At 34.1% G+C, this 23,584-nt stretch overlaps 3 protein-coding genes and 1 long non-coding RNA gene across 5 annotated transcripts; 3 read left to right on the top strand and 1 right to left on the bottom strand.

Moving 5' to 3' along the window:
- Positions 1–1,968: 1,968 nt before the first annotated feature.
- Positions 1,969–5,546, top strand: LOC147552083 (3',5'-bisphosphate nucleotidase AHL-like). Of its 2 annotated transcripts, none has more exons than XM_086669913.1 (4): positions 1,969–2,487; positions 3,163–3,845; positions 4,324–4,688; positions 5,217–5,546. In XM_086669913.1, the coding sequence occupies exons 1-3, from the start codon at positions 2,085–2,087 to the stop codon at positions 4,354–4,356; spliced, it is 1,119 nt and encodes a 372-aa protein (XP_086526039.1). In that variant the 5' UTR covers positions 1,969–2,084; the 3' UTR covers positions 4,357–4,688; positions 5,217–5,546. The 2 variants fall into 2 exon arrangements, with proteins under 2 accessions (XP_086526039.1, XP_086526038.1); XM_086669912.1 differs by having other exon boundaries at positions 3,163–3,850.
- A 2,883-nt stretch (positions 5,547–8,429) lies between these two features.
- LOC147552082 (uncharacterized) lies at positions 8,430–10,149 on the bottom strand. Its single transcript, XR_015238703.1, has 2 exons — positions 9,899–10,149; positions 8,430–8,792 (listed from the first exon to the last, which is right to left on the bottom strand). It is a non-coding gene; the product is annotated as an uncharacterized LOC147552082 (long non-coding RNA).
- A 2,498-nt stretch (positions 10,150–12,647) lies between these two features.
- On the top strand, positions 12,648–13,088 carry LOC147552081 (uncharacterized). Its single transcript, XM_086668608.1, has one exon. The coding sequence runs from the start codon at positions 12,648–12,650 to the stop codon at positions 13,086–13,088; it is 441 nt and encodes a 146-aa protein (XP_086524734.1).
- Positions 13,089–14,662: 1,574 nt separating this feature from the next.
- Positions 14,663–19,719, top strand: LOC147552080 (uncharacterized). Its single transcript, XM_086669370.1, has 11 exons — positions 14,663–15,071; positions 15,157–15,279; positions 15,373–15,524; positions 15,625–15,718; positions 16,362–16,432; positions 16,512–16,618; positions 17,180–17,301; positions 17,858–17,946; positions 18,403–18,462; positions 18,662–18,766; positions 19,385–19,719. Exons 1-11 carry the CDS (start codon positions 14,894–14,896, stop codon positions 19,484–19,486), a joined length of 1,203 nt encoding a protein of 400 aa, XP_086525496.1. The 5' UTR covers positions 14,663–14,893; the 3' UTR covers positions 19,487–19,719.
- Positions 19,720–23,584: the final 3,865 nt, after the last annotated feature.

Raw genomic sequence — 23,584 nt, 5'->3', positions numbered from 1 at the left:
TAATGAGTACGGATCTCAATCACATACAACTACTGAGTCATATGACCCTTTTGGATACGTATTAACTTCAAAATCACCTAATCTCCACAAAATATTCTCGATAACATAACATTTCTTCTTAATACTACATACTTTTGCCACACGTCGTTCTATGCTTTTTTAAGAAACCTAGTCCTTGGCTGCTCTAACTGAGGAAGAAGAATATGATATGATTTTTTTTTTTTGAGAAATCGACTATGATCTACGTTAGTCGTTACAAGACATTGATACATCATGAAGAATATGATATGATTGTAAGGTTTTTACCCCTAATTTTTCTAATTCTTTTCCAATGACAAGAACCCCCTCTGTCCATCATTTTTCTTCGAAGTATGTCCAACTGTCTTGGTAGACCCCTTATTTCGAATCTCATTAGACCTTCATAAGTACCTACTATGGATCTCATAAGACCCATCCTTTCTTGCCTTTTACTTTTTTTTTTTTTTTTGATGAGACTTGCCTTTTACTTTTTATCTATAGAAATAGACTTTCCCTTGAAAATTATCTTAGTCGGACACGAAAAACCTCATGTATTAACCTAATGACCTATCCTTACTTTTTTTTTTTGTTGAAATAATGACCTATCCTTACTTGCCTTCTACCGCTCACAATCTTCAAATCTTTATCATCTTCTCTTTCCCTTTCTTTCTCTTTTATTCTCCTTCTCCATCTCTCACTCTCTATCTCGATCTTTCTTTATCATTGCGGGAGGGAATCCCCCTACAAATGACAAGTACGGTTCTTTTTTTTTTTTTTTCTCTTTTCTATTTGATAGTCCAATTTTAGACTTATTTTAGTTGTAAAAATGAAGAGGCTGCCGTTTGTAAAAAATTTGTCCCTTTATAATATTCCTTCGGATTTTTATTTGTTTATTGTGTGTCTTCGTCCCAAAATCATGAGAATCATAACCATTACAAATTAATAATGAGAAAGACAAATGCTAAACGAAGCTGCATAATTGCTTCATAAAGCTATTTGCTAGACACAACCATTTATTTTTTGTTAAATTGCTAAACAACACCAAAGATCGATTTATTGGTTTTATATAGCAAATAATTTTTTGAATCTTAGATTGCTAAATACAACTATGTTTTAACTTCCCAAAATTATTTACTAGACACCATTTTTTCTTTTATTAACTTATTACACAAAAATAAAATTGGTTGTATTAATGTTATCTAATATTTTTTTTAAAAAAAATACTTAAACGTGTTATAGGTTTTAAAAAGTATACATTATTTTTATGTAGTATGATTTTATGTAATATGATTTTATGAAATATACATTATTAAGGTTTAAACGAAGCTTAAAAATATACATAGTGATTTTATGTAATATGATTTTTACAACATGAAATGCTCTGATTGGAATATAATATTTTTTAGTTATTTGTTTATATTTGGTTAACTTTTTAGTTTAATGTTCGAATAAATTTTATTTATGCATAATTAATTATGGTAATAGAAATTTGAACCCAAGTTTTTTGAGAAAAAATTCGGTTATATTTGATTTTTTTTTCTTTGGATTTTACCTCAAATTACAGCATGGAATGCTCTGATTGGAATATAATATTTTTTTTATTTGTTAATATTTGGTTAACTTTTTAGTTTAATGCTCGAATAAAATTTATTTATGAATTATCAATTATGGTAATAGAAATTTGAATTTTGAGAAAAAATTCGATTACATTTGATATTTTTTCTTTTAGTGTTGGATTTAGCAATTTAAGACAAAATTCAATTAATTTTATTTAGTTATTTTGTGTAATAATTTTTTTAAAGTTGTGTATAGTATGGAGGAGAGATTCAATTATACTTGATTTTTGGTGTTGGTTAGCAATTTAGGACATAATTTTAGTTTGTTTTATTTAGTTATTTTTGTCTAATAGTTGTCCTTAGCAAAACTGAAGTTGCATATAGTAACATCCACGAGAAATGCGAATTGACCGGAAAACTGATAGAGAGAAACTAGAGAGAGAGAGTGTGTGTGTGTGAGGTTTGTTTTTGCCCAAAAAGGGAAAAGAAAAAAAAAAACTAGAGGCTTTAATGCCTTCGATTTGTTCAATTCACGCGACCCAATTCCCACATACATTGGGTAGGAATTCTAAATCAATGAGTGTACGAGTTTTTCCCATCTTCTCCTCCATTACTACTCTTAAAAGTTTAAACTCTCAATTTAAGACGGTGGTGGGTCTCACTCTCAACTCTGTTTCTTCCCCTCCTTCACTCTCACGGTGTACTCGAAAACCTTGTTCGTCGGTAATGGCGGACAAGAACATCGGAACTTTTAAACCATTAGAATCCGATAAATACTGTAAAGAATTAGATGTTGCTGTTAGAGTTGTTCAGATGGCTTGTTTACTCTGTCAAAGGGTACAAGAAAACTTGGTTTGTAAGACTAATGATCAGGTTAGATCAAAAGACGATGATTCACCTGTTACTGTTGCAGGTATTTAGATTTCTTCATTAAAAACATTTGTGGGTTTTTCTTCAATTTGATAATGGATAGTGATTTTGCTTTGCTTTTGTGGGTTTTGATTCTTTCCTAATTGGGGAAATGGGTAATTTAGGTTTTTTGTTCTCTACTGATGGTTAAATGCATTTCTTTTGATTTCATTTGAAAATCGAATTAATTGAATTGGGTGCATTTTGTTGTTGCTTATGAAGAAGAACATAAATTGGAGCTTATCCAAATAACAAAAACTATATTGAAATGCTTGAATTCTAGGGCAGGAAATAACCTTTCAGGTTGGTTTCTTGGTATCTAGGCTATGAAGAAGTTGCATTTAAGAAAGATTAATCTCCTCCTTTCAATTTACAGATTTTATTCATTTTCTCTTACCTCATCAAGCACTTGATTAAGTGAAATACTAATTTCATTCTCTCATTGTTATGGGTGTAAAGCTTTGGTATGCATTCAAGTTGTTTTCTAATTTTAAGTTGGTTGGTAAATGGGATTTGGAATGACTACGAAAATTTGATTTTCGAGAAACAAGCAATTAAGCAGTATGTCTTTTTAACATCTGAGGGTATCGGTGTTGGTAAAGAGAGACTTTATCCCTTCGATGAAGTTTGTTTCTTATGTGCTTGTTTTGCTGATTACCTTGATTTTGTTGTCTAACAGATTGGAGTGTGCAAGCAATTGTTAGCTGGGTATTGTCCGAGTGCTTTGGGAGAGAAAACTTATCAATTATTGCCGAAGAAGATGTTCTCGCTCTTTCCCGGTCTGATTCAGTTGGCTTATTAGAATCTGTAGTGAAAGCTGTGAATGAATCCTTAGCTGAAGCACCAAAATTTGGACTTAAGGGCCTCGATAAAGTTCTCGACACTTCAGAGGTTCTTGAGTCTATTAGCCGATGCAACTCAAAAGGTGCTTCTATAGGAAGGCATTGGGTATTGGATCCTGTTGATGGCACACTAGGATTTGTTCGTGGTGATCAATATGCTGTAGCACTAGCCATGATTGAGGACGGAGAAGTTGTCCTTGGAGTTCTGGGGTGCCCTAATTACCCGATGAAGAAAGAGTGGCTAAAGTATCATAATAGTGATTATCAGAAGATGTCTAAGTTGTCCCCTTCTACTTCTGAATCTTGGCACAAGGGTTGCGTGATTTATGCAAAGAGAGGTAGTGGGAAATCATGGATGCAACCATTAGTTCACAGTAATGAGGGTCTTGTATGGCCAAACTCAGCAAGGGAAATTAGGGTTTCGTCTATTGATGATCCAGCATTGGCAACCTTCTGTGAACCAGTTGAGAAGGCTAATTCAAGTCACTCGTTTACAGCAGGATTGGCACACGCCGTTGGAGTTAGGTGCATTTACAATTTATTATGTTCTTTTTTTCAATCTCCATTTTGGTTTATTTCATGTTCTCTCTACTATTGACATCGTCTGTGTCGATGTTTTCGTTGAACATTTAGGACCCAAAACCTAGTGAAATATATAAACACATAGTAAGTGTGAGATTTCACTTTAATGACATCCATAGAGTAAGTTGATAATAGTGAACTGATACAAGATCAGAGAAGCTACGGTAATAGTGAACATGTATGCCCATTGGGCCTATCACGTATTGATCTAGCTCAGACACCATATTAAGTTTGTAGATATCCAACTAAAAATCAAATGGCAATGAGAGTAGGACCTCTAAACATTATACCGGTTGGCCGTGAGATTTCCTTGGTTTCATGTTGGACAATTCCCAAACTGTGCTTTAACATTTTCTTTTCAAATCATATTAGTGGATTTTCGTAGATTGTTTCTCACTCTGTCACTTAAATGGCAGAAAGCAACCATTACGTGTCTACAGCATGGTTAAATATGCAGCCATAGCTCGAGGAGATGCTGAGATATTCATGAAGTTTGCTAGAGCTGGTTACAAAGAAAAAATTTGGGATCATGCAGCTGGTGTTCTCATCATACAAGAAGCTGGAGGCGTGGTAACTGATGCCGGGGGACGCCCATTAGACTTTTCAAAAGGTATATTCCTGGAGGGTCTTGATCGAGGCATAATTGCCTGCTCCGGAGCCACTCTTCTTGACAAGATTGTTAGAGCAGTTGATGCTAGTTGGGACTCTTCAAGTCTATGACAAATTTTTATCTCATACCAAGCCCATCGGTGGAAGACTTAACAACTTACAAATTATCCGGGTAAGGAAGATCTTGGGGATGTCTTTTCTTTTTCCTTTTTTCATTTAATCATGGAAGTCATAAAATTTGCGTATGAAAAATATTATGTAAAGCTTTAACTTGACTAGACTTGAAAAACTTGCTTACCATATTCACGTTCTTGTTTATGGTCGGCTGCCCGCAATGACTTCTCTATGTGGTCGGAGATACACCACATTAATTTTTTAATAAATTGTCTTGGGTTATTATTTTTTTGACTTCTTGAGTGTCAATATGAAGAGGCACGGATAAACAGAAAGTCGATGTTCACATCTGGTCAATCTACTCGCCTTTCAATTAAGAGAAAAAAAGGATGGGGCACAAGCCAAGCGTTCTGTTTTCTCGAAATAGAAATTGAAGAATCTTTCTGCAGATATTTCCATTATAAGTTATATACGTTTTTTCACTAAAAAAAAAGTTATATACGTTTTCTGTGCTTTTAGCTTATCCAGTACCTACATCTACTGCTCAACATTGTCAAAATGTTCTGAACTTCTAGTGTTCTTACAGAATTGCAGGAAAAAGAGAAGCAGGTGAAAAGGGGGTTGCAGATGAAGTTCGGTAGCATCTCATCTCCCATGGCACTCTTCATGTACTTGAAAAGGAGTGAGAAAGATAGATGATCTAATCATGGATTCGGCTCATCTTCGCGAGAAAGAAATATGTTGCTTCTTGGATATACTCTCCTCTTATTTGTGAGAAGAGTATCATTGCAGTGCAAAGTTACCCCTACTCATTAATAACAAAATTGGCACGATACCATTGTCTATGCTCTTTAATCATGAAGTTCATGTATGTTTCACATGCTTTGATAACTATAATCTATTAGTATTTGACATCTAAGATACGGTTACTAGAGTGACAGTAAAGGTGACTTATCTGATGTCCTCGCCTGATGTTTAGGGCGTCAATCAGGAAATGCCATGTCAAGAATATTTTACCAAACTTATGTCAAGATATGAATACAAAGAATGCATAATATACTAGGTGCAAACTTTTGGTCACCCATTTGTTCAAGTAAAGGTTCATAATAATGGGTAATGTGAAGCCAATCCAAGGGCTGGTAATGGACTAGCACAATGGGTCACTGATTCAGTAGATGTTCCCTAAATCTATGGTACAAATATAATGAAGAATTTTTTATTTAAAAGCCCAAAAAATGGGATCAAATACCAAATTTGGCCCACCATAGATTAATGATACTTACAAAACCCATTTTTTAAAAAATAAACCAATATCAAACCCAATTTCGAATCCCTAGGTGCATTTTCCCATCTTTAGGAACCCATTATTTTAAGTAATCCCTAATTTACCCTTTATATATAAAGTCTAAGTTTCCCTCAAAATATCATTATAAATTTTATTTCCCTCCACACAAAATTAGGTTCCTTCCTCTCTCATCTCTCTCTGGAATTTTAAGGCAATCGGGAATATTTGCTTTCGCCGGAAATCGTACCCTTTCATTTCGCCGGAAATCTCTCACCTTCCATCTACAGGTAATTTTTTCCTTTCCATCTCAATCTCTCTTCCATTGTTCTTTTATTGTCATTTGGCTTCATGTTTATGTTCATTCATTACTCTGTTTTTATCTTCATGATTTCTTTTTATCTTTTAGCTTCATCATGAACACCAACATAATCTCTGTTGGTTCATAAAATTTCTTCATCATCCAATATAATTTCAAAGTTCTAAGAAACCAAAAAAGTACAAACTTAGATCTCTCTTGGTTCATAAAATTTATTCATCAAGCAACATAATTTCAAAGTTCTAAGCAACAAAATCTTTTAGCTTTAACAAGGTGAAAACCCATTACACAGTTTTTTGTTCTAATAAACCAAAAAGTACAAACTTAGATCTATTTTTCGGTTTCTCTCTCTAGAAATTACGTTTTAGCAGATGTTGATGTTTAACAGACAAATTGTCATGTGTTTTAAGCATTTTAGAATGTGTTGTTAGCACGATGTTAATACAACGAGCAAACTGAAAAATGTTTTATTTATTTTTATAGATGTTACCACTAAACCCCAGATTTTTCCCTTCTACTAATTGATTGGTGTTTTAAGCTTTCTTAAATTTGTTGTAGAAACAATGTTTATGCAACGAGCAAACTGGAAAATGCTTCCTTTCAACAAAAATAAAAATAAATGGAAAATGCTTTATATATTTCGTCATTTTTATTGACATTTTTTATTTTGTGCGGATTAGTCGTAAACCCGGACAAATAGAAACATTCGTAAGCATAATTGCTCGTGTTTGCTGCACAAATCACACCTTCGTGACTACTATTACTTATGTTGTAAGCATAAACGAAATTGTTCAACGTAACTTTAACCACGATACTGTTCTTTTTATTAATGTTTACATTACGTTTAATGTTTCAAGCAGATCTTCTTTGTTCACTGCATAAATCACTATTGGTATGACATATTCGTACTAGTTTATGGTAATAATATAAATTTCCTTTATGTTCAAAAAGTTTTTGACATTTTGTTGCAACAAAATTCTTTGTTCGTGCAATTCTAATATATATGAGAAAACGTACATAATTGTTCTGAGATCAACCATTATATTTTATAGCATTCACAATATTGGTATTGACATGCATACATATGTTTAGTACATTTTTCTTACTTCTCTGCATATAATGATTTGTAATCAAAATCATTTTCTTTTTTGTTACTGAGTTTCTTTTTTGTTACTGATTTTTAACCAGCGGTAGTGAAAGCTTTTCGAGAGGCTCACGGGCTATATATACAATAGCTACAAAGAATAATAATAAATTTATCAAGAACGAACCATTCCGTGTAATAACCATATGCCAAAAATTCCGTTGTAATTAGAAAGTTCATGGACGCACACCAATTATCCAGTATGGTTTGTATATTTTTTGTTTGGTCTCGACAATTATTTTTTGTTTGGGGACATTCTATCTTTTGTAATAGATACAAAGCTTTTGTTATTAATACTTGAATTTTTGTTGTTTACTCAACTCATCTATGTTGTCAACACTAACGAAGTTGTAGATAACATTAAATGAAATGCTACGAGAAAAACAACGCTTCTTATATTCATATACTAAATTTCATCAAAAAGTTGTTTTCACAATAAATATTGATTATATATAAAACATATCGAAATAATTCAGACAAATATCAAATTGCTCTAAGCAAAATATAAATTACAAAACAAAATAGTTTTTTTTGTTTTTATGGAACAAATTCTTGTAGACAATTTGATATTCTTTTTTTGGTTTCTCTCTCATCTCTCCGTTTTAGCCACATTTTCAGTTATATGGTTGCACAAATCAATGTTTTTAAAGAAGAATATGACGTGCAAAAAACACAATTGAATAATTTTGAACATAAACTTTTATGTTCCCAAATTCATACATTTGTTAACAATCTTTAGAGAAAAAGATATTTACTATGTTTCAAAATTTAACTGTTGGAAACATAATGTCACATATAACAACATTTACACATGTATTTGCCGCAGTAACTTTTTTTTCCTTTGCATAACCTTTTATGTTTGGAGAATTTATTGTTGTGTCATATTCAGACTTTATTAAGATTAGACATATTTCTATATGTTCATATGGGTTTCTCAAATTTTGTTATTATAATTTTCAATATTTTTCCCAATTTTTTTATATTCATATATCTACTTTTCTTTCAAACATCATAGTAAAAGTCATTGGCAATAATTTCTCGACATTCCTATATATGTTGAAAGAACTTTTCAAAATTTTCTAAACAAACCATTTATTGTTATGCCCCAAAATGATTTTAGAATTCCCATACAACACATTGTCAAATACTTACGACAATACACAAAATGCTTTAAGCAAATTCAAAATTGCTCTGTTAATTTTTAGTTACGTAAAGAACAGTAGCAATATTCTTCAGAGCACTTTCAAATTTTCTTAAGGTAACATAAAAAATCTCCTTACATGTAGCATTAACACAGTTTTCTGAACAAAAGTACAAGAACATGGTTACTTCTCGAAATTATTGCTCCAATCTCCATTGAATCGAATTGCATATCATTTCTTCCGTGCGAAGAATGACAAAGAGTCCACAGTCAAGACTGTCAAGGAGAAAAACAAATAATATCAGAACATTCATACGTATGTCTCAGACACATTTTAAAATTTTGTAAACATACTAAGAAATATCCTGATAATAATAGATAATTCTTATGTATTGAAGATGCAAAGTTCAGAATACTTACTTGGGACCTACTTAACAGAGTACTCAAATAGCATTTCGGTAGAGATATAAACACATCAAAGCATGGAGACAACACATGTTGATATGTTTAGAACAAATGAAATTATGTGTTTTAGAAAAATTGTTGATTACATATCATTGAATATATAAAGCAAATCAACCATGGTCATAAATCCGTCTTAAATGTAGAAAAAAAAGTGTTTCAAACACAAATAATCTTCAACAGAACCATAAAAATCCATATTTAAAATATATTTTCCACTTTTATAGAATAAGAAACCCTAGCTTTTTTTCCAAACAAAAACCTAAAAATCTTCAAGATATTGCACCTTTTAACTAAAAACCCCTAATAATTCTTCTCTTACCTAAAACCAAACATTTACTAGCAAACCCCTAACTATTATATACTTACATAAAACCAAATATTTGGGGAATTGTTTATAACACATCTCAATGTGTTCTAGAGAAGATGACATAAAACCAACTTTTTTTTTATGATCCAACTTTTCCTTTTCCCATCTTTGTTAATCTTTTGCATAAAATCAGATGTTAAAAACACTCGAGAAAACAACAAGCACAAACCCATATATCTAAATAAATCTCAAATTGTTTATAACACATCTCGATGTGTTCTAGAAAAGATGTATGTTCTACTTATAAATAACTTAAATGTTTACACATGTAAACTTGTTTACAAATGTATTGTGGTTTTGAAAAACAAACCCTCAAGTTTTGAAAACAAAGAATAGGAAATAAATCACACATAAAGTTACACAAAAACCAGAAATGTTTACAACACATGAATATTTTAGGTAAATCTGAAGAACAAACCATCCAAAATAAACAAAATTTGTTAAAACATATCAAAATGTGTTCTGGTAAGACCTAAATGTTTCTACATATCAAATTTTTCTGAAGAACAAAATCTCATTTTTTGAAAACAACGAACAAGACATTTCTTACCTTCTCAATTGGTTCTTCTCCATATGAAATAATGTCAAGTCTTTGGTTTTTTTGCCCTTTTGGAGGCAATTCCGTTGAAGCCGAGGATGCCCTTTTCCTTGGGCTAGCTCTAATTTTATCTTCCTTGACTTTGGAAGAACCCACCTTTTTTGGAGGATTGTTAACTGGACTTTTTTCCTTTCCCCATCCTAGTTACGCTTCTGCATAAAACCTGATGTTAAAAACACTCAAGAAACAACATACACGAAACCAGTTGTCTAAAAAAATATGAAAATTGTTTATAACAAATCTCAATGTGTTCAAGAAGAGATGACTGTGTTTTACCTATAAATAACTTAGATATTTACACATGTAAAATTTTTTACAAATGTATATAAATGTTTGTGGTTTTGAAGAACAAACCCTCGTTTGAAAACAAACAATAGGAAATGAAATCTCACATATGGTTACACAAATACCAGAAATGTTTACAACACATGAAAAATGTATGTACATCTGAAGAAAACCATTCAATACTAACAAAAATTGTTTAAAACACATCAAAATGTGTTCTGGAAAGATATAAATGTTTCTAAACATAAGAAACTTAAAGGTTCACACATGTAGATGTTTATATATATATATATATATATATATATATATGTTTTTGGTTCTGAAGAACAAACCCTCAATTTTTGAAAACCAAGAATACAAAATCAAACATACATCAAGTTTGCCCAAAAACACAGAAATGTTTAAAACACATCAAAACATGATGAAGCTTTAAGAACCACCCACATGAAATCGTGGTGTATTCAACAACAAAACTTTATTTTTCACCTAAAAATCGACTAACAAAACCCTAACTATTATCTTACTTACATGAAACCAAACATTTGAGGGTTTAAAAGCCAACAAAAATCTTTTCTTTTTTCTTGAATATAAGCATCTCTTTTATACCTTTCCAACAGGTGTTTCTCAACCGGCGGTAAGTAACGATTATTTCTTTCACCGGAATCAACACAACCTAGCTTTTTCAAGAGAAATTTGTCTTTTCAAACAAAAACCCTAACAAAAGAAGTGAGATGCCCTAACTTCCTATGGATTTCACTCGAAATTTTAAAGAGAAGGACTAACCTAAAGAAAGATTTGCAGAGAGATTTAGTTTTTGTAGAGAGAGAGAGAGAGAGAGAGAGAGAATGAGAATATGAATGGGTTTTTCGGCTGCTTAATGAAGGAGTAATTTTGGGTCTTGGGTTATTAACCCACCTGACTTGATGGGATGGATTGGAATCTCTTTGGGCGGGAAAGTATGGGAGGATAGGATTGTCTCTAGTTTGATTAAGGGAGGGTAATAAGGTATTTTCATAGAGTGGGTTTTTTTTGAAATAATATTCATGAATGGGCCTGGATTCCTATTATCACCCATATTTTGGGCTTGATAATTACCGCCCCAATAATGAATGTGGAGAGGTTATGGAAGTCTTCAACTTTCTCCCTATTTGAGGATAGAAAGGGGTGCTCTTTTGACTTTTTAGTGACTGATGTTAACGCGTCCCTTGCACTTGCCCTCCAAGTGGATATTATTTAAGACTATTAATTAGCATAATATACCCTCTAATAAATGGTCCACATCATCATAGAGTGTCTAGTTAAATGTATCATTGTAGAAGGTTTTTTAACAACTCTCTATAAATCCTAAGTGACACTCTAAGGTTTAGAGTTTGAGTGTCCCATTAGAGATGCTATAAAGGACCGAGGAAGTATGTGTTCGCGGACTACCCGTCCGACCTGTTTCCCGCGCCTTACTTTAGAGTGTCTCCAATCAGACACTGGAGAAAGATTCTAAAAATCGTTGTTGTCACTCTTTCTTAAGTGGTAAAATAAAGACACTCTAAAAAAATTTTGCGATGAAATTTTTAACTCTATTTGATACGCATGACACTTTTATTTTCTTTTGCATTAATATAAATTTCAGAGTGTCATGATGTCGCACTTAGAAAACTTAAGAAGACACCCCCCTAATTTTATAATGTCTCTATAATAAATCTCTCTACATCATCATGGGTGTCTAATAGAGTGTCTCAGCCAAAAATAACAAAAATTCTAAAAATTTAAAGTGACACTCTAAATTTTAGAATTTTGAGTGTTTTATTGGAGATGTTCTTATTACACGGAGAGAGTATCATCATACAAACCATTGAAAGTTCAATTATGTCAACATATACTTACTAGTTAATTTACATATTGTACATAATTCACATGCCTAAATCATCTCCTTAATTTGCGGAGTCCAACATTTTCCTCAACTGTCATCCAACCCTGCCTCCCTAATTACTTTTCCCACTATAACTGTCCACCCAAAGGACATACCCTCTACAGTCTACAACCATGGCAAGTAGATCTCAACCGTTAGATTTCAAATCTCTTCACCATATCACAAGCAAAGTTTTCCTAGGGGATATGAAAAATTCTAGGAACAAGAAAAACCAAACTCTAAGCAGAAATTGTATGTAGATTGTCGTGATTCGCGCTTCGATAACTCTGATTCACTAAACAACGAAATCACAACAAACCACCTAAGATTTCGACTTAGAGTCAGCCCTGTTTTTTTTGTTCTTTAGCATTACTCCTCGGGAGGAGTCAGGCATACACCAAAGTTGCTTCCTACCTTCAAATCCCAACTAGGCAACAACTATACTTATAAATACCCCATCAACCATATTTCACTCTTTACTCTAAAACCCACACATATTAGTTTGAAAAAGACATGAACACTAATAGTGGTTTTCTGATAGGAGTTTTACTCACAACCATAGTCTTCTCCACCACCTTGGGCCTGGGTGGTAGGATAGAGCCTGAAACAACTTCTAACCCCAAATGGGTTAGCAACTCGAAAGATAGTAGTAATGGCGGTGGGATGGGTGGTTTCTTTAGTCCAGGAGGGGGTTTTGGAATACCAGGGTTAGGAAATGGTTGGGAAGGTGGATACGGTGGTGGTTATGGTGGTCCTTCAGGTGGGTACTCTAAAGGTGGAACTATAAAACCATCTGTTGTTTGTCAGGAAAAAGGTCCTTGTTACAAGAAGAAGCTGACATGTCCGGCTAAGTGCTTCAGTTCTTACAGTAATTCCGGCAAGAATTTTGGTGGAGGTGGTGGTGGTGGAGGCTGTACTATAGATTGTATGAAGAACTGTAATGCTTACTGTTAGAGCGAGAGAGAGAGAGAGAATGAGTAGCACTATTGCAATAGTGATCATGAAATTCTCTGTAATGGCATTCCATTTCCGCTTGTGGTTTCAATTGTGTGTTCGGAACGGGTTCATATGAGTAAGCAATAGTAAATCATATGAGTAAGCAATAGTAAAGTTTTAGAGCATGTATTGTTTTGCTTTATTTTTCTTTATAAATTATGTACTAATCTATCGTTTAATGTTAATAATAATCGATATTATGATGTGATGATATTAAAAATAATGTTGAGAATTTTCCTTTCTTTGTTCAAAAGTTACTAATCTGTTAAGATGCAAGAACTTCTCATAATAGAAGAGTGTTAGATTAATCCCACATTGGTTGTGGAAGGGGCAGGGGGTGCGTTAGTAAGTGTGTGAGAAGCCTTACCTCTTGAGCTAGTTTTTTGGGTAAGAGAGACCCAAGAGTCCAAGACCACCCAACACCCACATTGGTTGTGGAAGGGGTAGGGGATGTGTCAATAAGTGTGAGAGACATCATTTTTATGCTGAATCAAACCCTAACTGAGCCTTGTTCTCTTCTAAAGAAGTCAAAGTTGATGATGCCCCAAAATGGGTGTTTTAAGAATTACCTATTTAAAATTACCTACTCTACATAGTGTTATGAACCCAACGTGAATCCAACTAAAGCAAATGCAACCACTACTATTGAGAGCCAAGATGCACATCCCAACCATCCCAACAATCGCAAAAGAAAATGCAAACAACAAAAAATTGGGGAAACAGATTACAGGAAAACCAATATCACAAAAGTATTGTATCTCTAATACGAACTTTGAAGTTAGAAAAATGATAGAAGAAGCTACAAAATATACCTACTCCGGGACTAAATAGGAATCTACCGTCTATCTAGAGCGAAAAAAGTCTATTAAGATAGGGAAAGAGAGTAGATTCAGAAATAGGGACCGTTGTTTAAGTGTAGGTCTAAAGTAAGCCTGGGAGTTATTTCACCGTTGTGTTGATGGTTAAGGGTGAAAATAGCTTAATCTATTGGTATTGTATGTTACGCTTGAATGTGATTAATATGCAGCCTTTACGACTCCCCTACCCACATCATGTTTCATCTCGACAACTTTACCACTACCTCGGAAGTACATGTTTGTTTGCCGTATACACCACAACCAACAAGAATTACGATGAGAGAGGGATATTATAAAAATGAGATTGAAAGTAATGAGAAAGATTAAACTAAAATTGGATTTGTTGATAGAGAAATTAAAGAGATTGAGCAAGGGAGACACCTTTGTTGTTAAATGCGCCCCCAAACGCTTAAGAAGCCAGGTTTCGAAGGGGGTCACCTCTTTTGGAGACGGATTCCTCTCATTTCTTCGGTTGGCGACTTGGCGCCCCTAGCCGAGGGGAACTCCAACGCCAAGAAAAGCGGCTAGGTTGTGCCTTGGTAATATTTGAGAAGTTAACTCCATCCCCCAGCCCAGCTGGATCAAAAGATAAAAATCAGTCTTTCTCTTTACTACTGCCCTAGTGGCAATTCTAAAGGCGCCCATATACAATTGCTCTTGGTGTCCCAATAATACATAAATGAAATTTGCCTGTGAAGGGCGCCAAAAGCAATAATTGGGGGCGCTATAGAGCCACCCTTGCCCTAATCGTTCAAAGAGTAGAGAGGGAGATCTTCAACGACCAGTATCAAGTATCAAAGCTCCCAAATCAATTCTCCAACTTCACTGGTAATTGTTCTTCGTTTTCTTCAAGGAAGAGGTGGTATCATCAAGGAGTGATAAAAATTTCCTCCATTTGCAGCGGAAATGCAAGTCGTTTCAAATGCTGGAAAAATTTCTAGGGTTTTAAGAACTCCACTATTTCTCTACTCAGATAGAGTTATCGCTTCTGATATTGAAGAAATTAATCATTCACATAGGAACTCTTCTCAATGGCAGAATCAGAGAAACTTCTCCTCAAATCTCTCTAACACTCTAGCTTCAGGTACTACTACTACTACTAGTCTCTTCAATCTTAAAACATTTTCCTTTGATTAGTTCATTACTTAATACTGGAAATATGAATACAGGGAATAGTAATGGAACTGGATTCTCCGTCAAACCAAGTAATCAACATCTAGGGCATCATTTTTTGATTCATAAAGCTAGTTATGCTACCGAAGTAAATGCACAGGATGTTGTTTTACCTACAGGTCATTTTCTTTAGGGTTGTTTGATTTTATTAGGTTTTAATTTGTTTAAATGTTGTTGATGAATGCTTTTTTTATTGAAATTTCGAATTGCAGAGGCTGTTAAAGAGATTTATGATAAAATGGCTAAGTCTGTTGAAGGACAAACAATGCCTCCAAATGCTTGGATGTGGTCATTGGTTGAGAATTGTTCGAATCGAGAAGACATTAAGCTTCTATTTCAAATATTGCAAAACCTTCGAAGATTTGTTAGTTAAACTCTTCATAATAATAGATCATTATTTTGGTTTAGAACTATGATTTTTTAGTTTTTGATGACTAAAAAATGTATCGTTCAATTGGTTGCAGAGGCTGTCTAACCTTCGAATTCATGCAAATTTTAATAATAATCTTTGCCTTAAAGTTACAGAGGCATGTACACGTGTAGGAGCTATTGATTTTGGTATGTATTTCGAAGTCTTTTATATTTGGGTTTTCGTTGTTTACCTTCAAATATCTGGTAAAAGGTTTTTATAATGGGAGAATGATTGGTTATGAAGGTCTTATATGGGGATATTGTATTAATAGTTCTTTAGCATCAGCACTGACCAACTGTTTTACCTGTACCCAAATTCTTTTTTTTATAGAACATTAAAACTTGCGTATGATGAAATAATACATGCATAGAAAGCCTATTTTCGTTGAACATATAGTTTATGTGAGCGCCAAAGATCCGTAGGAATATAGGATTACCTCACCAAGGCAACAAATTTCAGTATTCACATTGGTTTATTCACACACCTCTTCCTTGAGATCTACCTTTCAATCTAAGTCATTTCTTGACATTAAAAAAAGCTTGAAGATGCCAGGATCCCGTTAATATGGTTACGTTATTGTTTCAGTTCATTCGTGGCTACTGTTTAATTTTTGTTTGCAAATGCATTCATATTGATAGGCATCCTGCTACTCTTGCAGCCAAATATTTCATTGTTGCAGCATAGCCTTTAAATTTGACTCTCTCTCTCAAAAACATATCCACTAGGACCTATTACAATGGAAAGAAAAACCTTTCATCTGAGGTTCTTAAATTTGTGTCGCGTATGCAGGCAAGAAGACACTATGGGAACATAATGTATATGGATTGACTCCAACCGTTGCATGTGCTCATAATATGCTGGTAGAAAAGACTTTGAGCTTTTTTATTTCAATTACTGGCAAAATGTTTATGTTAAATCTTTTCATTTATCAAACTGCAGTTGTACGCCAAGGAGCAAAATAATGCTACACTCATGGTCGAAATCATGAAGCTCCTTAAAAAGAATCATTTTCCAATGCAACCTGGCACTGCAGATATTGTATTCAGGTGATAGAGCTGCTCCATGCTCGTTTTTGCTTGGCCCTGTTTCCGTTAGGGAAGGTATCTTATTGCTGTAGAGTGTAGATGGATAATCAAAAATATCTGTCTGGTAGTACATATAAGTAGAATAGTTTGTCCTTCCAAAAGTTGACTTAATATTAATGAGTTATTCGAGATCTGAATCAATTTGCAGAACCCTTTCCCTTCTCCACAAGCTCTGACAAATCCCAGCTTTCATATTAAGTGCAAAATTAGCGATCCCCTTGCTGATGTATATCATCAAATTGTAGAGTTGCATTTCGGGTGGTCCTATCTTTCAATTCTTTAGAGATATGTACCGACTACTTTTTAGTTTTGATCATTCATTGCTTATAGTAATAAACATCAGCTTTTTCTTTGCAATTGGCTTGGTTACCTCTAGGACTTTCTATTTTTCTTCTTTTAGTGATTTTCCTGCTTGTGCTCCTTTTTCTGTTCTTCCTTTTAATAATATAATCTTCAGCTTTTGTTTTATAACTTCTATATTGTACAATAATTAGATTTGTATTTTGCCTTTATGAATGGCAGTATATGTTACAATACTGATAACTGGGAGCTGATATCGAAATACTCAAAAAAGTTTCTCAAGGCTGGAATTAAACTTCGTAGGACTACGTTCGGTACTTGGATGGAATTTGCTGCCAAGAGAGGTATCTACATCCTTCTATTTCCTTATTACGATTGTAATGATACACTAGAATAATAAAACGACAAAATTCCTTTGGAGATTTCATTGGAATGGCTATACACTTGGTTCTCTTGGGCATTTTAGTCAATAGGTGTAATAAATTTCTAGTACTGTTTAGACATTTGAGCAGACATGGAATTTTATGCCTTTATCATTCTTTGAGCAGTTCATTCCCCACCTTGACTTTTATCTGCTTTGTCTGGTTCACTTCACTGTTATTTTGTTGGACACTGCATCGTTCAGTTTTTTCTCACATTCTTTTCAAGTAGGAAACAAATGTTTTGGGCAAAAAAAAATTGGTATCTTTTTAGATCTATTTCATATCTAGATGTTATAGTCAATTGGGAGGCTTGGATATCGTAAGAGATTCCATGACCTAACCAATCCTCTTATTTACATATTCTTTTCTTCAATATATTCATTCTAAGTTTTCAAAAAACAAAAAAAAAAATCTGATGATAGGCACATTTCCTATCTCATATAACTTGGCGCAAGTTGTAAACATGTTCAATTTTTAGGAGATGTTGAATCACTATGGAAGATAGAAAAGCTGAGATCGGGTGTGACAAACAAGCACAATCTTGCAACTGCATTTTCATGTGCAAAGGTAACTTCTATCATCAATCAATAATATTTTTAATGTAATCACATGTCTTCAAGTCGCATGAGGTTTAAACACTAGTTGTCAGTTTATAGACCATGAGTGAAGTTATTGAAAAAAGGAAATTTAGCTTTGATGTGTCACTGCAGTTCTAAATTCAAATTAATTAATAGTAGTTTAATCATAACGAGATCTCAAATCTTTCAGCTCATAAGCTATATTCTTGAATCTTGATTAGTTGGAAAACTTAGAAGTGGTCTCTGTACAGTAGCAGTACAACTAAAGCTATTGGTTGGTGAAACACAGTGATCGATACTTTAACTCCCACAAAAGTTAGTAGAGCATTTCTTACTTGGCTAAGGTGGTGAACTAGTGAGATAGAGGAAGGAAAAAATCCTGGTTTTCTTCTCAAATGTTAGTGTTCTGAATATAAAATTTCTCTTTTCTGTGTTTCCTCATCAGGGGTTTCTGCTTGAAGGCAAGCCCGAGAATTCTGCGGCCGTCATTCATGCTCTCTATCAGGTGCAGATTATTTATTTTGTTACCTCAGTTTAACATGTGATTTATTTCTTCTTCTTGATCAAAATGCAGTAACCTTCATTTGAACCTAAGCTTGAATAAGAAATTTGCCAGAAGAATCCCTAACTCTGAACTTGTCCATATCTTATAGTAATGTTGTTGGTTGTCAACCTTAAACCGATATGTTTTATACTTGGAACAGAATCTGCCAGATGAGAAGAGACAGGGTATCAAGGTTGAACTTGAGAAATTGGTCAGCGAGTGGCCTGCTGAAGTTGTAAAGCATCAAAAAGAAGAAGACAGAAAGGTAACCTGTTTAGCTTGTATTGTTTTTGCAGTTTTAGAACAAATTTCAGAACGAAAGTTTAAATGGTAAATGGCTTAGTGGTGCAACCTATTATGCCCAAGTTATCATTATTTGTTTATACTTGATTTGAAACACTTTTCATCTGGTTATTTCCCGATTAGTCATTGAGCGAACAAAATTTCTCATTCAAATGTTGGCCTACTGCTTTTCTGATACGAAAAATCCTGAGATTTATTTCCAATTTTTGGAGTTCTCATGAAGGCAGTCGGTATAACTCTATGATCAAAATTGTTGTGGGATGAAATTGCTCTATATATTTCATTATTTCACTGTTCTTCCATTTTGAACAGTCCTGTAAACAATACTTTCAGGCTAAGCTAGTGTATTTTTTTCTTAGTTCTGAAATCTGATCCAAGGTCTGAATTGTCTCATGTCAGATTATAGGACGGTAGTTCTTGTTTTACTCGCCTGGATGGCTGATTTGGGCTGACTTTCGGTTCATATGAGTTAGACAAGTTGGATAAAGACAACGAGAAATAGAGAAACACCCCCAAGATTACTTTAGTATTTGGTTACTTTTACTAGACTTCAACACTAATTTCTGCTGCTTTTGTTCAGGCACTGGCTAGTTCCTTGAAGAATGGGATTCCCACAATGGTTAGCAACTTATTGAATATGGGTTTGAAGGTCAGTGTTGATTTAGAAGCAATCCCATGCTGATGTATTAAACCAGAAAATGCTGAATCCGAACAAGTAAAGAACATCAGAGCTGTACGTTAAACATAAAACCTAAGAACCATAAAGCAACAAAGGTGATTGCTACTTTCACAATTTTTTCAGCTGATCTACTTTTTTATTACTATAAAATTTTGTTAGTTGTAAGACTTAAAGCTATAAACATGTAAAATAATTAATTTAAATTTGATCGCTTTTGACAGCGAGTTTTTGGATCATCTGTCTTGTTAAAGATTTGTTTGTGCTTATTTGTCCAAGACGGAGTGATCCTTGTTGCAGCAATTCTATTAAGCCCAAGCAAACAATAACTTGTATGAATGGTGTATGTGGGACAGTGGGAGGATTATAGCTGTCCTAGTCTAAGTATTGGAAGAAATGGAACTGACCACTGCCATTTGGATGATTCTAATGAATTAGATATCACGAGTCAGACAAACATTTTGCGTTTAACAAGAGTTACATTTTAGGGAAATTTAATTCTAAGTCAAGTTTCACCCACACTCACTACTTGGTCAATAGAGTCAAACTGATAAAAACCCATCAAAATCTTTAACCACTCTAAGGACCTAGGAATTCATCCCATAACCAAACTCCACACTTCAAATATCTAAGTTGGTAGGAATACCAAGGTCACTCTAATCTTCATTTTATATCATTTATTAGTTTTAAGTTTTGTTTCAGTGTTTTAATGGGTAAAAATTGTGGGAAAAAGAAACAATTCAAATTATTAAATTGAGGAGGAAGGGTTTGAAAGTTGGGAGAAACTTGAAACACAGTGTGGAAAATTGGTGGACAACACAAGTTCGTCCTTTGTTTATCAATAATAAAAAGTCTGGACTAAAACGTAGTTATGGAAGCAGTCGTTCCTCCACCCATATGCTCTAGCTTTTTTAAAATGGTGAGACTTCATTTGTTGCCCAAATCGTCAAAAGAAAATGTGAACCTTTTTGTGTTCTTTTGTCTATATCAACCTTATATATAGACAAATGTTCTACTACTAACTAACCAATATGAATGGAAAGTTTACACATTTTGAACTGCACTTTTTTTTTTCTTCTCACATTGCTCTCGCTTTTCTGACGATACGAGTAGCGACGAACAAAAACATAATCGAAGGCATCTTTCCAATTTAGTTCAACTTGCGTTGGTAATCATTTTACCCACGGAAATCAACAACTACCCATATAGAATTTCTTTTGAATTGTAGCGTGACTCGAACCCTTAACCTCTAATGAGGAAGACTGTAACTCTTATCTTTCCAACTAAGGATTGTTGGCTGGCTACCCATACAGAGTTGACTGTGTGAGAATAGTCCCACATGGGAGAATGAGTAACTAGCAACCAAGAATATAAAGTATAGGTCCTCTCCACTCATTGCCAATTGGTTTTGAGTTGGATGGCCACAAACTTAACATGGTATCAGAGCTAGGCCCACACGTGATAGGCTTAAAAGCCACTCGTGCTCCACGTCACCCGTAAGGAAAAAAAAACACACGTGTTAGGCTCAAAGAACGCCACACGTGAGGGGGCGTGTGAGAATAGTCCCACATGGGAGAATGAGTAACTAGCAACCAAGAATATAAAGTATAGGTCCTCTCCACTCATTGCCAATTGGTTTTGAGTTGGATGGCCACAAACTTAACAGACTGGCCATACATGGTATGTCACGATTCTTTTAATTTTGCATAATCAAAACTTCAAAAGCATCGGGCAGTTACCCGCCATTTTAGAATTTAATTTGAACTCTCGATCCTTATCTCCTCCTTTTTCCTACGAAAGGAACTCAAAAATAGAAGTAAGGTCCCGCGTGGCAACTATCATGTATGCGTAGACGGTAGACGCAAATAGAATTCTTCCTCATTCTTAACAGTATGTGTTTGTAATTGTATACAAATATAAATAATGAGTTTTACATACCGATATTTTAGATTAAATGTTACAAGAAGGTACAATTTTGTTGGACCGCGTTGATCAATAGTTTCGCTTCAATTGTCAAATCAATTTATAGCGACAGACCGACAGTTGACATGAATGTTTAGACTAATAGTTTACTCGAAAATTGTATGTTATGGATTGTTTAGTTGAATCAGAATGACTGCTGATTAAACTATGTTCTATTACGTAGCATCGGTCGCCATTAATCCCTATTTCTTTGTAAATTATGACTAGGGTTTTTATTAGGTAGCATCGGTCCGGTGGTTAGATCTTCATACGAATATGGAGAATTGTACATCAAATCCGTTATAGATGCAGATCGATCGAGCCAAATCTTCATCTCCACTCCTCACTCCATAAAGGAAAAAAAGGAGATGAGGTTCTTAATTACCTAACATTACCATGATATCTGATTTTTCTGTTATCTATCTACCTCTGCTCTGTTCCAATTTTACATTCAATTCAAATGTTTTTAATTTTTCTTGGATGTGTCTCATTTAATTGAGAAAATGCCAATTGAGTTAGATCATCTCCAACTTCTCCATCACCTTTTACCATTCCTATGTAAAATTGTTTCGTTTTTCGTGTATATTGATTACATTTAATTAGTATTAAATAGTTAGATCCAAATCTAGCATCAAAATGTATGTGCTTTTCCTTACCAACTATTAATATAATTTGTTGCAACAGGAAACAAATTCTATTATCAAACAAAGAATAATCCCATTTCATTTATGTCTTCTGTCTTGTTTATCCACATGCGGGCTTTCTTGTGTTTTTTTTTTTGTTCTTTATTTGTTAGACCATTTGCTGTTTGGACTCCCTTTCGTATAATTAATTTGCTGTTTGGACCCACTTTTTCCAAAGTTGCATTTTGGACTCCCTTTTGACGGAATCTGCCGAGAATATTCCATCTCTAACATTATACTGATAAAAATACCAACTCTACCCTTACCTAATTAATTGCAATTTGGAACCCTATGTCCCTCTCTCTCTCTCCCGTTCACTTTCTCTCTAAAAAAATGTCCCTCTCTCTCCTGTTCACTTTCTCTCTTTAAAACCACCATTTCAATCATGATTGAATGGTGAGTTTGGATGCTTCTTAAGGTGTTTTGGGAGAGAGGTTTATTGTATCAATATATATATATATATATATATATATATATATATATATATATATATAAGTGGCGTTCTCTGATCGAAAGTCTGAAACTATTAATAAAAATCCATCACTTTTCCTTCATAGCAATTCACTGTTAACTAAATTGTCTTCTTACAGAAGAACTGTTGCAAGCACCTCAAACCACTTAAGGTGTCACTTTGAAATCACCTCTCACATTGCTTTTTGAAATCAAACCAGTGAGTAACCATCTCAATTAATTGGTATACCAAATCAGTGGGTGTCAATCAAGTTAAATTGGAGTCAATAGTAGGTACCTTAGAACCAAGAGGAAACTCGGTCTTTAGAGGCCAAAGTCCAGCACGAGTAAAACGATCCGCCGATGAGATTCGTCTGAGAACGTCAATCAAAAGACCAACAGCCAAATCAGCTACGTTTTCAGAGTGAACATTCCCGGCATTACGGACAATATGTCTCCCATGACACTCATTCAAATTAATATGATCAACACCAGAACTAATTGTCAAAACGCAACCTAAAAACGGCAAACAATTTAGGATTTCGACCGTGACTGGTAAATTTGGACTGCAAATTAGGGCTTTTACAGCTTCCCCTCCTCTGTCTTTAGGAATTGATTCATGGCCAAATCGTTTTCATTTCTCTTCTTGACTTTGAATTTCTTGGAAAATTGTTCTTCAAATCTCTCTCTCTCTCTCTCTCTCTCTCCCATCATCTCCCTCTCTCTCTCTCCCATCATCTCCCTCTCTCTCTCTACACACTCTCTGTCTGCACTGTTTATGGCAAACTAAAAAAAACTTGGGAGGCTTAATTGTATTAATCGTTATTAAGATGAAGAACACCCATGGGAAGGAAGATTTAGGGAGTCTAAATTGCAATTAATTTGGGGAGTCTAAATTTTTAGTCGAAGAACTCCAAACTAGTTGAAATAAATAATTTGGGAGTCTAAATTGCAATTAATTAGGTAAGGGTAGAGTTGGTATTTTTATAAGTATAATGTTAGAGATGGA

This window comes from Eschscholzia californica, unplaced genomic scaffold, assembly GCF_041429995.1.
Source record: "Eschscholzia californica isolate CP2 unplaced genomic scaffold, dmEscCali1.0.p SCAF_3, whole genome shotgun sequence".
NCBI lineage: Eukaryota > Viridiplantae > Streptophyta > Magnoliopsida > Ranunculales > Papaveraceae > Eschscholzia > Eschscholzia californica.
Note: the sequence above shows the minus strand (reverse complement) of the source record. Positions and strands in the feature narration are given on the sequence as shown.

Excerpts from the sequence above, each read along its gene's own strand:
- LOC147552081 (XM_086668608.1), top strand. The coding sequence starts at position 12,648 with ATGAACACTAATAGTGGTTTTCTGATAGGAGTTTTACTCACAACCATA.
- LOC147552080 (XM_086669370.1), top strand. The coding sequence starts at position 14,894 with ATGCAAGTCGTTTCAAATGCTGGAAAAATTTCTAGGGTTTTAAGAACT. Across the intron at positions 15,719-16,361 it reads TGTAGGAGCTATTGATTTTG|GCAAGAAGACACTATGGGAA; the intron begins GTATGTATTTCG and ends TCGCGTATGCAG. Across the intron at positions 18,463-18,661 it reads TCATTCATGCTCTCTATCAG|AATCTGCCAGATGAGAAGAG; the intron begins GTGCAGATTATT and ends TACTTGGAACAG.
- LOC147552083 (XM_086669912.1), top strand. The coding sequence starts at position 2,085 with ATGCCTTCGATTTGTTCAATTCACGCGACCCAATTCCCACATACATTG. Across the intron at positions 2,488-3,162 it reads TTCACCTGTTACTGTTGCAG|ATTGGAGTGTGCAAGCAATT; the intron begins GTATTTAGATTT and ends GTTGTCTAACAG. Across the intron at positions 3,851-4,323 it reads GCACACGCCGTTGGAGTTAG|AAAGCAACCATTACGTGTCT; the intron begins GTGCATTTACAA and ends CTTAAATGGCAG.